This window comes from Oratosquilla oratoria, chromosome 15 (assembly GCF_046742065.1).
Source record: "Oratosquilla oratoria isolate Oo_2021 chromosome 15, ASM4674206v1, whole genome shotgun sequence".
Lineage (NCBI taxonomy): Eukaryota > Metazoa > Arthropoda > Malacostraca > Stomatopoda > Squillidae > Oratosquilla > Oratosquilla oratoria.
Genome location: NC_134791.1, coordinates 44,070,452 through 44,085,548, shown reverse-complemented (window position 1 = coordinate 44,085,548; position 15,097 = coordinate 44,070,452). Strand labels below are relative to the sequence as shown.

The window sequence follows — 15,097 nt, the reverse complement described above, 5'->3', positions numbered from 1 at the left end:
TCCAAGACCATGGTGAATTACACATACAAGGTGTATTTTACTGCATTCAAGGAGTAAAGGGGTGTTTATTCCTCTGTAGATATGAATATTAACGACAGCTTAGTTTTTAAGTTGGGTTGATGTCGATGCGTAAGAAGGATGAGAAGCCCTTCGTTGTAGCAAGACCGTCGCAGCAGTAGAAAGTGTCTTATCTTTCCTGATGTGTGTGTGTGTTTTCTGGTGTATCTCGTATTCATGTTCTCTTATCTTGAGGAGGAACAGTTGAGTACCGAATTGACTAACCAGACATGGGCTAACTTCCGCAAATTTTGGGTTAGTGGCTCCGCTCGGATCTCGGTGGCCCAGTGGCGACCCCCGGGGTCCTGGAGAGGAGCTGCTGCCCGTGAGGCGGGCACGCGCACACCTACCTACCTTACCTACATACTCGCCCATGGCCAGCAGCCGTGATCAGTGAGATTCCGTTTTTCTCTCTCCTGGTACACGGAAACGTGGCAGAAGTGCCATGCAGCAGACCAGTCAGCAAGAAATGGCTTATATCGTTTTCTGAGTTTTATGAAACGCTGCAGTCGTGTTGCTATAGGGAATGTACACGTCGGCGCTGCCGTGACTGGCATCTTGTTGCGAGCTCGCCCTCTAGCGGGACTGTTTTGATTCTGGCTTTCAAGGATTTTACTTGATCATTATTTTTGTGCGAATCCACGCCATACCGTTGCAGCACTCACAGCCACACCTGTCTCCTTTTCCTCCTCGACCTTAGTTTTTATTCTGGCCACGCTACCAGAAGGAAGTTGGTCATCGTGGAGCATCTTTAAGTGTGCCATCAGGTTGAAAGGGTCGTGTCAGGTGCAGTTGAAGTGCTTCTCGACGTTGTATGCCGCCATCTTTCGATTGCCCCTTCAACAGCACTTCAGGTGTGAATAAGGTTGCAGTGTTAAGCCGTTTAAACACGCGGACATGTTGATTGTATTCTATTTATTTTTATTGTTATTTTAACCAATGACAGACGGTTTTATTCAGCTTAGAGGAGACACCTGTGTGAGAGGGGCTTCGGTCGATGATGGAGACCCTTTCAGCTGCATAAAATCGCCTGTCCTTACCCTGGACAAAATTTCCGTGTCGAGGGTGTTAGAAGACTGGGACAGAGCGATGGGAAGTCTTGAGATCAGGGATTGCGTCCTCCAAGCTTAGTCATCGTGGGTAATACTTGGCCTTTAATCCTCTTTTGCTAGGCTTACTGTGGTCGTAGTAGCACTGGCGGCAACGACGACGACGATGAAGTGACGAAATAGGAGAAGGGAACGGAACGGGGTCGGGCTGGGTGGCTTCATTGCCCACAGGACTCCGTTACTATGACGACGACAACCATTTCTTTTGGAGTATTGCGCGCGCGCGCACACACACACACACACACACACACACACACACACACACACACACAGCGCATTGGTAGTGTTCGCAACTGCGACTACAGTTGTCCGAGTTCGAATCCGGCCCAGGGCTGAAATACTTTCAGTATTGCTGCGCTGGGAGTAGTCACTCCAACTCTCATGTCGAGGTCAAACTCCTATTTCGTCACTTTAGCCTCTGAGAAAGCAAATAAGATTCTGGGACTGATTGCGCGATCTTTTGATTTCAAAAGTCCATCACTCATTAACAAGCTATATAAATCGTTAGTTCGTCCACATTTGGAATATGCTGTTTCCGTATGGTCACCGAATCTCATTAAAGACATTGACAGACTGGAAAAAGTACAACGGCGAGCCACAAAACTGATTCCAAATATCAAAAATAAATCATACGAAAATCGACTAAAGCACATGAATCTGTTTTCCCTAAAAAAGCGTGGACTCAGAGGTGACTTGATACAGGTCTTTAAGATTGTAAAGGGAATTAACAACATCAAAAGTGACCAAATTTTCACATTGAATGAGAATCAGACAAGAAACAATGGTCTCAAACTGTCCGGAAATAGATTCAATTTGGAAGTAGGTAGAAACAACTTTGCCAACCGTGTAGTTAATGAATGGAATAAACTTCCTGCACAGGTAATGCAATGTAGTTCAGTTCGAAGCTTTAAGAATCATTTAGATAAATACCTAAGTAAGATGCTGTAATGATTATAATTTATCTTATATTATTTGTTTTTGTTTTGTTTTCATTTGTCTGTCTGATTTTCATTTATTATTAGTTATATGTCAATTTATTATTTACTATTTACCTGTTTGTTCATTATTTTAACTATACCTTTGCATTTATTTATGTATTTTATTTGTTATTTACATTAATATAGTTTTTATTTATTATTTTATTAATATATATATATATATATATATATATTCGTGAAGTAAGGAAGCAGGTTTTCTTTGATGCATGTATGCATGTATGCATGTCGTATTTAATTCTACATGCATATATATATATATATATATATATATATATATTTTTTTTTGCATCCTACCTAGATATGGATCAAAAGGTCTCCTGTCGGCATGCTCCGCCTTTGTAATCCTTTGTAACTTAGTTTTGTTTGTCTTCCTCCGGTTGGCCGTCCGGCCTCGATCTATCCCTTAAGGAACCCATACACGCTCAGGTGGCCTCTCCGTCCAGCTGTTGTCACCCACACACTATTCAGTCCTGCCTCAGTTCTAGCGACTGCAGCAGCTGCATGCAGTGACCTACAAGTCACTTGAAGCTTGCTTATTCTCGATATAGAGGACTGAGTCAGACCTACACTGTGTCCCAAATTTTGTTTTCACATGAATCGCTATATTTTTCATAATGAACTCAAAATGCCCTGGATGAGATTCACCCTTGTGTAGATATGTATCTCTTTGTATGAGAAAACTCATCTTTTTCCCGAACGTATTAGTTGCCAATATTCAAATCATCTTCTCAACGACCCTCTTCCATCCCATAATACTTTTTTTTTTCTATCGCCAGAATAACATATTAATCGGTGTTTCATTCCATCGCTATAAGTTATTTTTGGTGCTGTGTATTTCTTATACGAGTACACATTCCTGATGTTGCATCCCGCAATTCAAGTTCATGTTAATATTAATATCAGGACCAAATTTGAGGTGATCGTTTTGTACCGTACTGGACCGGTCAGGCTGCGAGACGGTAGCCTCTTCATATTCTTTAGGAGCTTCTCATGGTGTTGATTTTCTTGGCCACTAAATCTCAGGTATCTTCATTTTCTTTTAAATTTTCAACAGACAGGTCATGCGCTGCATTCATTTTACACTTTCTCTGAATACTCTCTAGATTCGATTTCCCAAAGGCACGGATCTTCCCTGTATATCTCAATTATACATTCGCCTCATAACCGTCGCTCTTCTTCAGTGGTGCAGGTAGTGCTCAGTGTGAGAGACATGTTCACGGTTAACTGTCGAGTGCTGTACTGAGAGATGTGGCCTGAAAGGCCGCCTCATGTGCCCTTACACGCTCAAACAGGCCTGAACCGGACGCTAACTGGACGGAGCCAAACTGTCAGCTAGTTCGTGAGGCTTCCTCGTGTGCCCATAACGCACGCTCAAACTGGCACAAACCGCTGGCCGGGCAGGCCGCCTGAGCGTGTATGGGGCCCTTTAAGCCTAGTCCACACAGAGCCTCGTGCAGCGTTGCACCAGACAGTTGGGGGTGTTGAATGCAGGTCCGAGTGTCCACACTGCCTGTCAGCACTAGCAATGCTGGAGCGCGTCAAGCACCTCTGAACACTGTCAATGAAAAGGTGTATGTCCTCGTTGTCCAGGTCACAATTCATACGAGACACTTTTTGCTTTAATTACTTCCAAAATTGCACTTCTTTAGTCCCTCCACTGATACTCTTTGCACTTCACGTTCCAAAGGTATGCTCTCGTAGTAAATCTATAAATACTGGAATTTGGCCCGGTGTATTTCTAGTATAAGAATTATATGTGTAAGGTAAGTGAAATTGTCGGTCCTACAGAACCCTATGGCGGAGTAGGACCAGATAAACCATGAATATAGATGCGAGAGTGTTGCTCCTTGTCCACTCGGATATAGGTATCCTGGAGAGCTTAGCGCGCGTCACGATAGGCACTGCCCCTCTGCATGAAATTAGGCGCACGGCGTGTTGAAACTAGCCCGCCCGGAATAGTACAGTCAACACGTTGAGTAACGTGTTTGCGCTGCACGAGGCTCAGTGTGGACGGGCCCTTGCTCGTAATCGGATCTGTGTCGGGGCTAATCAACACCCGGGAGGGGGGGGGGGTTGAACCGATCTCGTCTGTTTTCCGTCCGACGAAAGGGAGAGGTGTCGCTGCCGAGGCCCGGGTTTCCGTTCACTTGATGTCAACTATGGTAAACACGAGAATCGTAAAACGCAATGAAGGAGATAAGCCTAAGCAGTTGTAGCACTAACAGTTCGTAACATAAAGATTTTATTGCAATGCATCTGTAATAAATGAATAGATAAATAAATCAAAATAGATTGAAAAATAATTCAGTGTTACTAATGTTATGGTGGGAATTTTTTGACTGTGTGTGTGTGTGTGCGCATAATATATATATATATATACATATATATACATATATATATATATATATATATATATGTTAATTTATTTATTGTAGAACCGAGGACAATGTTGTGATGCCAACTTTTAACTTTATTTGATTATAAGGTTTCCATCCCTGTGTTTGTATGTGTGTGTGCGCGCGCGTGTGCGTTTGTGTGTATGTACTTGTGTGTGTGTGTGCGTGTGGGTGCAAATGTGTTTGCGCGTGTGCGTGTGTGTATGATTGTGTGCGTGCGCGCGTGCGCGCGATCTGTTTGTGTGTTTTGGGGCTGTGCGTGTGTGTACATGTTTAAGTACGCTGTTATCTCTTGGCGAAATCCCAGCGTTTCTTTCAATGCCGCCTCTCCTCACACGCTCGCGCGTAAGATAAGATACCCTTGGCGAGGCGATAAGAAAGTGGATTGTACCACAGGGCTCATACGGGGAAATGCTTTGCCAGGTCGAGTCTTCGCTGTTCAGTGCTCATCACCAGGAACCCTGCTTGCTCGCAGGATGCGGAGACACCCCGCCCCCCTCCTAAACATGAGGCGAGCAAGATTGGTACATGCATACAGACATACGAACGTACATACAGACAGGTAGGCAGAAAGACATACATTATGCAAGCACGCGTGTAGGCAAGGGAAGGCTCAATAGAAGGTTCGGAGCGTCTTGGTTCAACAGTTTCCTGACTCGGTCGTCGATTACCCACATGTTCATATACAGTTTCCATTTTCTGTTATGTTTGAAAAAAAAATCGATGCGTCCCTGAAGAAAATGCTTGGTCATATTCCTTTCATCTCCGTCTGCTTTTCTCTTCGGGTCTTTTCGTTCGTGGGGTTGGTCTGCAGAGCACCTACACACACACCATGTCACGAGCGTTGCTCCTCTCCTGTATACTACAATTAGGTTAACGCTCACGCGCACACACACACACACACACACACACACACACACACACACACACACACACACACACACACACACACACACACACACACACACACACACACACACACACACACACCACACACACACACACACCACACACACACAAGAGGAGTGACTTTGTAGAGGAAAGAGAGGAGAGTTGAAAAATCACTCTGGGGTTGGGAGATATAAACGTGGAAGTGATGGAAGTCTTTTGGGATCACTGGACCTAAGAAATTCTTCTGGGCCTGGTGGGGTCATCAACTGGATGTTCAATGATGTAGGAGTTACTGGCAGACGATATCCATAGTCTGTGTGTTTGTTGACAGCACGAGTAGTGCCACAGGGCCAACACGGTGCAATTTCACACAAAAAAAGAGGGAGTTAAGGAGACACCACTGAATAACAGACTAGTGTCACTGAGGGAATTTTGAAAGATCACTGGGTCAGATAGCTTGAGAGATGAACATTTTGAAGGACAATCGGTTTGGCTTTCGATCTGGAAGGCCATGTGTGTGTGTGTGTGTGTGTGTTAGTGTTAGACCTCCTATTACACTTTTACTTGAGATTGGTGTGCTGCAAGAGTGAGAGGGTTGGGTGGACGCTAGATACACCTCGATCTAGCCCATTCAACTCCGATGACAAGATGTCTTGTCATTTGGTCAAATAAAACAAAAAATCATAATAAAACAACAAAATGTTTGATAATCAAACAGCACCAGAAAAATATGACGTCGTCAGTCCTCCTCCTCGAGGAGGAGGACTGATGACGTCATATTTTTCTGGTGCTGTTTGATCATCAAACATTTTGTTGTTTTATTATGATTTTTTGTTTTATTTGACCAAATGACAAGACATCTTGTCATCGGAGTTGAATGGGCTAGAGAAGACCTTTTATAAACAACCTCACAGTCAACTTCTGTGGAAACTGGAGCATATGGGAGGACTAAGAGATAAACTGCTGGAGTGAATGGAAGATTTTTCAGAAAGGCATTTACAGTATACGAGGACAGTAGTAAAGAATAAGATGTTAGAGAGAGGGGAGTGACCAGTGGAGTCCCACCAGGCTCGCTGCTGGTACCATGTTTCTTTAATGCGTAAATAGCTTGATGGAAGGTACAACAACCTTCGTTAACATGGTTGCAAATGATGCAAAGATCATGAAAAGGGTGAAAATCAGAGAGGAATGTAAGTTGTTGCAAAAAAAGTCAAGACAGCATACGTGCTTGGAGCCAAGAGAGGAAAATGAATGCCAATCCCTCAAAAAAGGGAACAAATTAAATAGGCAGGCCAAAAATACCATAGTTGGCCTATTCCTTGGAAAATTAATCGATTACGAGGATAAAGATCTGGGAGTGTTGATAAACGACAATCTGTTACCTGACAAGCATATCAGTAAGATTATGGCAGAGGCGTACGAATTGCTGCAAGGTGCTTTTTCGTTACATGGACCAGGGATTCTCAAACTCTTTAACTCGTCCACCCCCTAATGAAGTTTCACGTTTTCTATCGACCCTCCTAGCTTTTAATTCAAGGATAAAACACCGATGGCAATATCAATATGGGTAGTAGTAGTAGTTGACTTGCAGTATGATAAAAAGGTAACATACACAAAGAAAATATGTCGAGGTGCATGAACGCATGTAACTTAATTTTTAGTGCAGCATACCTTTTCTTCTTTCAGTGTTGGAAGCATAACTGTCACAATAAATGTATAAACGGGAATCGAAAGCGAAGTGATGTGGAAACTTCGTTTTTTATAACATTTATTCCGACTACGATATTCCTGTTTTTTTTTTTTTTTTTTTTTTTAATTCAAAACAAAGGTGGCATGCTCCCGTTGTATGTGAAAATTGACTATTTCCTTTATCGTTTGGTGAGAATCCCTGGTGCCAAAGCCGAACAGAATGCATCCCGTAAGGACCCGCGAACAGAAGAGCTGCGAGAGACAATGAGGGAGGGACGGGGGTGGGGGGGGGTTGAAGGTAGTGCTGCCAGTGCTGCTGAAATTATGAAGTTACTAAAAAAATTCGACCAATTGTTTGAATTCAATAAATTATTAATTTTTTTAATCTAATGGTGTCTGCTATTCTTAAAATATTTACAAATTATTATTAACGAGAATTTCCAATCAGAGGCTTCAGTAGTCCCTTCGACCCCAGCAGTAAACCTTCGCCGACCCCCGTGGCTATTCATCGACCGCTTGGATGGACCCATCGACCCCTGGGGGTCGATACCGATCACTTTGAGATCCCTTGAGGGACGAAGTGAAAAAAAAAAAACGCCCAAGACTGATACTGCGCAAAGTGAGACATACGCGAGGTTGAGATAACACAAAAAGCAACAGCCCACTTGGTTTCCAACCTTCAGAATGAGCTTTACAGTAAAGGATCGAAGGGAAAGAGCTGACGTACTTGCGGTGTTCAGATGGCAGAAGGGGGTTCGGGGGGAGTGTAGATTTGACGGGGGTTACAAGAGGTCGGGGGAACAAATTGCAAAAGACCAAGTGACAAAAGAATCTGAAAACGTTTACTTCTCCGTACAGGTAGGTGCTTAGACTCTTGAAGTAGCTAAAGAGGTGATACAGTCCAAATTGAAATCATACATTATTTTTAATCTAAGCGTGATGATTGGAAAACAAGATGACATATAAAATTAGAACAATACTTGAATTATGATGTAGGTATGAGAATTGGAAAGAAAGAGACCTCACGAGAGGCCTGTACATATAAGTACACACACACACACACACACACACACACACACACACACACACACACACACACACACACACACACACACACACACACACACACACACACACACACACACACACACACACACACACACACACACACACACACACACACACACACTCACTCACTCACTCACACTCTGCAACACTCAGTTTAAGTATACGGAAGAGCATGTTAGGAGCTATTGAGGAGGTTGGGTGTTGCACCTGGGCTAGAGAGTGGCCTAAAGGGTTATAACACTCTGTCGTTGTGGTCTTTCCGCCGCCGCCGTCTCAGAGTTGTGCCTTTTTCTCCACCTGTTTTCTTCTCTGCCTAAAGTCGGTCCGGCAATTCGTCGTACGATTGTATTTTCGAATACTGTCGAACTGTTCTATCTACTTTGTCACACTCCACGTCTCGCATGCGTACAATACAGCAAGTTTAATGAGTGTATTGTACAACCTAGTGCTTCTTTTCTTCGTGATGTTTATCATACTGAAATAACACCGATTTGCAGCCGCTGTTCTTATCAAAATTTCCGTTTTTATACAATTTTTATTTGAAACTGTTGTCCTCAGATATTTGAATTTTTGTAGTTTCGATTTCATTGTCATACAGGTTCAGGTTTTCCTCCTCTTCATCCTCTGTTAATTTTTAGCATCTTTGTTTGATCATAATGAATTTTCAAGCCCACTTTCTCTACCGCTAGATTGAGTCAGTCTTCTTTATTTTCAGCAGTTATATATACATCATTGTCATATGTCAAGTTACTAACTTTATTTCCGTCCAATTTTGCGCTTTCCTCTGTCTTCAATTATCCTCGTGACCTTTTCCGTGTGTGTGCGTGTGTGTGTGTGTGTGTGTGTGTGTGTGTGTGTGTGAGTGAGAATGCATATATGCACATGAAAACCCAATTAGTGTCACTCCCGTGTAGGAGCTCCTGAAGGATGGATGATCCCTGACCCCCACCACAGCGCTCGGGTCAAGGTCAATGCGCAGGAGGGACGGCTTCCTTTCCTACTCTGTCGCTCCCCCCCCCACCCCCCACACACCTACACCCACACCCACACCCACGAGTACGCACCCCCGTTCCACGTGAGTTGCAGCGAGTCTAGATCTGCGGGACTACTGTGGAAGGGAAATCGCCGAGGCGTAATGGTGGACTGAACCGAGACAACATTTGATTTGTTTTTGTCTGATGCTTATATTTGTTTCTTTGTTGAAACTTTTGACGTTTATTAAGTGTCGCTCCGCATGTTTTTGAATGTTAAAGCTGAGCACGCAAATTGCTGATACTTGGGTAAATTTAAACAGTCCCACGCTGTGGAGAAATAATGAAAAACATATGGAAAACATTTTTACTCTCACATTTAATAATATTGTGAGACGTGTAATCTAGACCTACATATATTTTTCTGCAGCGTTTTAAGGTTATTTCGATTTGCATGTGCACACTGCTCTCTCTCTCTCTCTCTCTCTCTCTCTCTCTCTCTCTCTCTCTCTCTCTCTCTCTCTCTCTCTCTCTCTCTCTCTCTCTCTCTCTCTCTCTCTATCTCTCTCTCTCTCTCTCTCCTAGGCGATTTTAATCAATAGAGAAGAAACAGCCACCTGTCCATTTTGTTGAGGGGAAAATGCGAGCAGTGAAAGTTCCCAAGCGAAAAAAAAATCACCTAACGGGGAATAGATCGAACCCAGCCAACACATTCCCCCCCCCCCCAAGTGTGTACCACATCCTCCTGGCATAGTTTAACGTCAGTCGTAGGACCTGATGTTGGCAGCCACAAAACCACCGTTAACGATAACGAGGTTTCTCTAGTAACGGCATGTGCTACTTTGACGCATTTGTTGTTGGATAAATAGCAACTATTAGCGTATACATCCCGTGAGCATGCGCGTAACATGTGCCCTTCAATAGTTCCGCCAGTGACAAATTGCCTAAGTAGCAGCAAGTGCTGGTGCTGGCGAGTCATCGTTGCCGTGAAGGATGGTCTCTGCCGCCACGAGGTCGCCCACAGATTCAGTCTGCCTTAGTTTGGGGGAAGGAAGAAGAGAGAGCCCACTGCAGAGTCACCGGCCTATCCCCTAGTAGTTGTACTTCTCCACGTTACTATTACCTATCTTGTTTAGTAATCCATTATGATCACTTCTACCGTTCCTCACTCAGTGAGCAGCGTGGGTTCTTTAAGTCTGATGGGTCTGTCTAAAGGCGGTATTACACAAAGGATTACAAAGGCGGAGCATGCCTTTTGGTCCATAACTAGGTCGGATGCGAAAATATGTATATATATATAGATGATGAAAAAAATATAAAATAAAATAGAAATTATAATAATATAAATAATAATAAATAAAATAACGCATAGGTATAGTTAAATGATAAACAGTTAAATAGTAAATACTGTACTAATAAACTGACAAATAATAATAAATGGAAATCAAGCAAATAATAAATAAACAGACAAATAATAACAAACAAATAATAAAATAATATAAAATAAATGGCAGTCATCACACAAAGGGCTGTTTTTCCTCCAACTGTTGGAATAGGTTTGCAGATTTTGGGAAGGAATCAGATTATATGCTGAAGGAAAATGATTTCCCTCCAGCAGCATGTCAAGTGACATTCTATGTATTTCTGTTGAGAAGACAAAATAATTTACTGTTGTTATTTTACGGCGGAAAAAGTTCTAGAGGTGGGCGGTACAGCCGATTAACTTCCTAACACACATCACGTGACCCGTTGGTGGTGGGGGAGGGTTGCCTAGACACTGAGGGCGTGCAGGTCGAGGGTGGCGCCCTTGGCTGGGACTCTCCTACCCCCCCCCCCTCTCTCTCTCTCTCTCTCTCTCTCTCTCTCTCTCTCTCTCTCTCTCTCTCTCTCTCTCTCTCTCTCTCTCTCTCTCTCTCTCTCTCTCTCTCTCTCTCTCTCTCTCTCTCTCTCTCTCTCCTCCCGTGGCTCTAGGTTAGTCCGTGGTATTTCGTCGACCTGGTTTGTGGTACCCATACTGTTACCTAGTCTCCCCCAATGGGGGTGGGGGTGGGTGCCATCAACACTGAGTAATGAAATCTCATGGCGGCAAGCGGAACAAGGCCTTAGAGTGCACAAAAGTGACCCAAAAATTCTCGAGAGAGATTGGCCCTGTAGCGGGCAGCTTGTGTTCGGTCGAGTGTTCTTGGTAGGGAGAGCTGCGAGAGAGGAAAAAATATATATCAGCGGAGGTAAAAGTGGCGAATGTCGGGGTACAGCGAGGCTGACATGAGGTGATAGGTAATTCGAGTGGTCAGTTGTTCGTAAGTGAAGAATAAATGTCCAGCTGCAGTGCGTCCTCCCCCTAACCCGGTGGCGTGAGCAGTAACGTGTTGGGCCAGACCAGGATGTTGCAAAAGCTCTGTTTATTTGTTGCGTTTTAAGTGGAACTTGCCCGAGTGTAGGGGAGGCGGGGGAGGGGCTGCTGAAAGCCCCACGGGAATGTAGAAACCTTCTATTGTCTTCCCAACAATAGGGATGTGGTTTGGGAACAACATCATGGTGGACAATCGCCATTGTTGTTGTTGTACTTGAATGCGTTGTCGTTTGCCTTAGAAACACGCGGGTGATGGAGGGACGATGGAAAAAGATAACATTATTATTAGGGATAATAGGCCTGCTTTTTCTGTTATATATATATATTTTTTTTAGTAGATGTCATGGTACTCGGAATGAATAATCGAGGGTACTGTACTTCGAATTCCTTTCTGTCACTGCACTTCGAGTGGCGTCGCGTTTTTCTTGTGCGATGATGGTTTTTGACAGCGTGAAGCCTAAGAAAATTAGGTTCTGTTTGGTTCGTTTCGGTTCAGTGCACCGGTTCCGAAGTTGGGGAAAGGATCCGAAGTCGGAAAAAAAAGTATTTTTCTTGCTTTGCGACGCGCCTTCCTCGGCGCTTTTCAAGTGGTGACGCGCTGGCGCAGAAGTTGTCCGTCCTTTCTCCGAAGACAAACCCGTCGAATTGTTTCTGTTGAGCCCCCCCCCCGGCCGCGGCCAGAATGGAAAGCTGACAAACCGTATGGCGGGGCGGTGAGTGAGACAAATGCCACTGGCACTGACGAGGATTTTGCGGCCTGGCGACACGCGAAATTACTTATTCTAAATACAAAATTCGGCCTCTGGGGGCTGTCGGATGGATACAGCTACATAAACAAAATTCAGTTTTATTTAGGTACTACCTAGATTTTAAAAGATCTACAAAATACCCGATAGATAGTGAGACTGGCATGCCTCAGGTCAAAAATGGAGCCCGTCAGAGGAGCAAACAAACATGGAAAACGATTTTTTATTCCCAATATATTAATTGATCGGTTGATTAATCAATTAGATAAGTTATTTATTTATTATGCTCGATTATCACACCGCGCACGCTAACCCGAATGAATATGACTTGTATGTATAATTTGCTGCGGTATGTGGCCAAGTGACGAACTTGGGGCTCTAGCCCCATGGCGTGCTGTGTATACAGAACACACACACACACACACACACACACACACACACACACACACACACACACACACTCACACTCACACTCGATAGCGCAGTGGTAGCGATTGCGGCCGTCACTACGGCGGTCCAGTTTCGAATTCCGCCCAGGGCTGAAATAATTTCAGTATCACTGCGGTGCGAGTCGTTACTCCAGCTCTCGTGGGCGGGGAGTTGGGTTTATGTGTGCGTGTAAGGTCACAGCATTACCCATAGATCGGTCATATATGGACTCTGAGCTCTCTTCCGGGAGGGTAATAACTTTCGATCACGAATCCAACACGTGATCCAAGACCATGGTGAATACACACTGGTTGCTGGCGAAATGGTTTACGCTTCCTATTATATATATATATATATATATATATATATATATATATATATATATATACGTACATATATATATATATATATATATATATATATACATACATATATATACATATACATACATATCCTTTTCATTGTGGGATCCGGCCCGTAACCGTTCTTTTACTTTGTTTCTTTCTATTTTGGTCTTCCCCTTGATGGGTCTATTTCCAGTTTCCATTGCGGGGAGGAGCAAAACCTTTGTTTATGCCTAGCCATTGTGTCATTACACTTTGCGCCGTTGCTATTCTTAGGGCCTGACGTGTCTGTCCACTCCAGCGGCGGCGGCGGCGGCGGCGGCGGCAGCTGCTCCCTTGCATAGGTCAGGGTTGGCATTAGCACGTTCTCATGCAGCTTATCATGATCGTGCACTCACTACTGATATTCCCTCTTGCTCGTCTAAAATTGTTTGTATCTTTATCACCTGCGGCCACCCGGGTCCCTCTGTCAACCACTGAACACCACTGGCACCACTGAACGTGTCCGCCATACCTCGACTTGTTTCGAACGCCTGCGGACACATCCGTCATCACCCCGTCGTCATTTATTCGGAGTCTGTTGTTAAGAAAAGGACCCCTCTCCAACTTGCGCCAACCTCTTCCACGTTACCCCTACAGACTTCTCTGTCTCGTCCCTCCACCCTCGTTCATGGCACCCAGTCAGGAACGCACATGCACCATCTGCAAACCTCTTTTCTGGCTACTTGACCAGACCATTTTCGCTCCTTCATCCTGTACAATATATTTAACTCCAGTCTGCGCTCGTACCCAACATGCTCTTTTCCTAGCTTTGTCTGCTCTTTCCAGCTTTGATCTCTCCAGTACTCAGTGCACGCTGGAGCTTTGTCTCCATCGCCTTCTGACGTCTAATCCATTGATGGGTGTTTTGGACGCATCGAGGTAAATAAATGAATGGCTTTGGTGACTCCGAGCTGGAACCCGTTGGGGTGGGGCAGGGTGGGGTCGGGGTGCTTCGTGGACGATGGCAAACGACCTGGAAAGAAAGAAAATGTCTCGAGACACTCCGACAGCAGTTGTCCATGGAACCAGCGGTCACCCCTCCAAGGCGGAAAACATTGTGTATTCTCTTGAGGCTAAGGACAGGCGGCTGAGGAGTACCTGTTGCAGAGCAGGCGGACTCCAGTTGGGCTGGAAGAGCACCATTGATTGAGACCCCAGTTGGGCTGGAGGCCTCTCTATCTTCCTCAGCATCTGTACGTGGTCCTCTCTTGGAAGCCATAAAGAAGTGTCTAAAGTAGGTCAAGAGGGGACAAGCAACGGGGACAACTTTTCCATCTTTAAGTTGAAGAATCGGTATACACAATATATTTGTGTGTGTTTTCGGTATACACAGTATATATTTGTGTGTTTGCCAAATTAGGGTATACAGGATACGAGTTACGTTTGTAGTCTCTCTCTCTCTCTCTCTCTCTCTCTCTCTCTCTCTCTCTCTCTCTCTCTCTCTCTCTCTCTCTCTTTTTTTTTTTGTGTTTCACCCTTTATATCTCACTCTCTCTCTCTCTCTCTCTCTCTCTCTCTCTCTCTCTCTCTCTCTCTCTCTCTCTCTCTCTCTCTCTCTCTCTCTCTCACCCTTTCTCTGTTTTGTTTCTGTCTTTCCTTATTACCTTCTCCCCTTCGCTGCCATACTGTTACCGCTGCCGCCAGTCGATTTTAGATATCGTGCGCATCAAAAGTGTTGACATTAATGTCGTTGGAAAGGCGCTAAAGGCAAAAAGCTCTTGCTACTGTGGAGATAGACGTATAGGTTCATGAATTGATGCAGTCCATCATATGTGGCCAACAACGCCTAGCACGTTATGTAATGAAATTAGAGCAGTTCTAAGATCTAAACAAATTGTATGCTGTCAGTGAATCGGTATCGCTGTTACCTTGATAAACCGGTTATTCTTATTCTTATTTATCGTATATATGAATATGCGCATGAATTTTTGCACATAAGTGCGTATTTGTGCGCATATGAATGCGTATGTGAATGTATGCATTTATGTATGTGTATACATGTGT

The 15,097-nt window shown here is 44.1% G+C and overlaps 1 protein-coding gene across 3 annotated transcripts in view; it reads left to right on the top strand.

The window, feature by feature from the left end:
• The window catches only part of CenG1A (Centaurin gamma 1A), a 422,753-nt gene that overhangs the window by 350,108 nt on the left and 57,548 nt on the right, over positions 1-15,097 (top strand). The window contains exon 1 of one of the 3 annotated variants that reach the window (XM_076198838.1): positions 5,074-5,122. The exons of the other annotated variants lie outside the window; for them this stretch is intronic. Coding sequence (XP_076054953.1) covers positions 5,089-5,122 — 34 coding nt within the window. The 5' untranslated portion in view covers positions 5,074-5,088. Of the gene's footprint in view, positions 1-5,073; positions 5,123-15,097 lie in introns of those variants that run through there. 3 annotated transcript variants of the gene reach the window in all.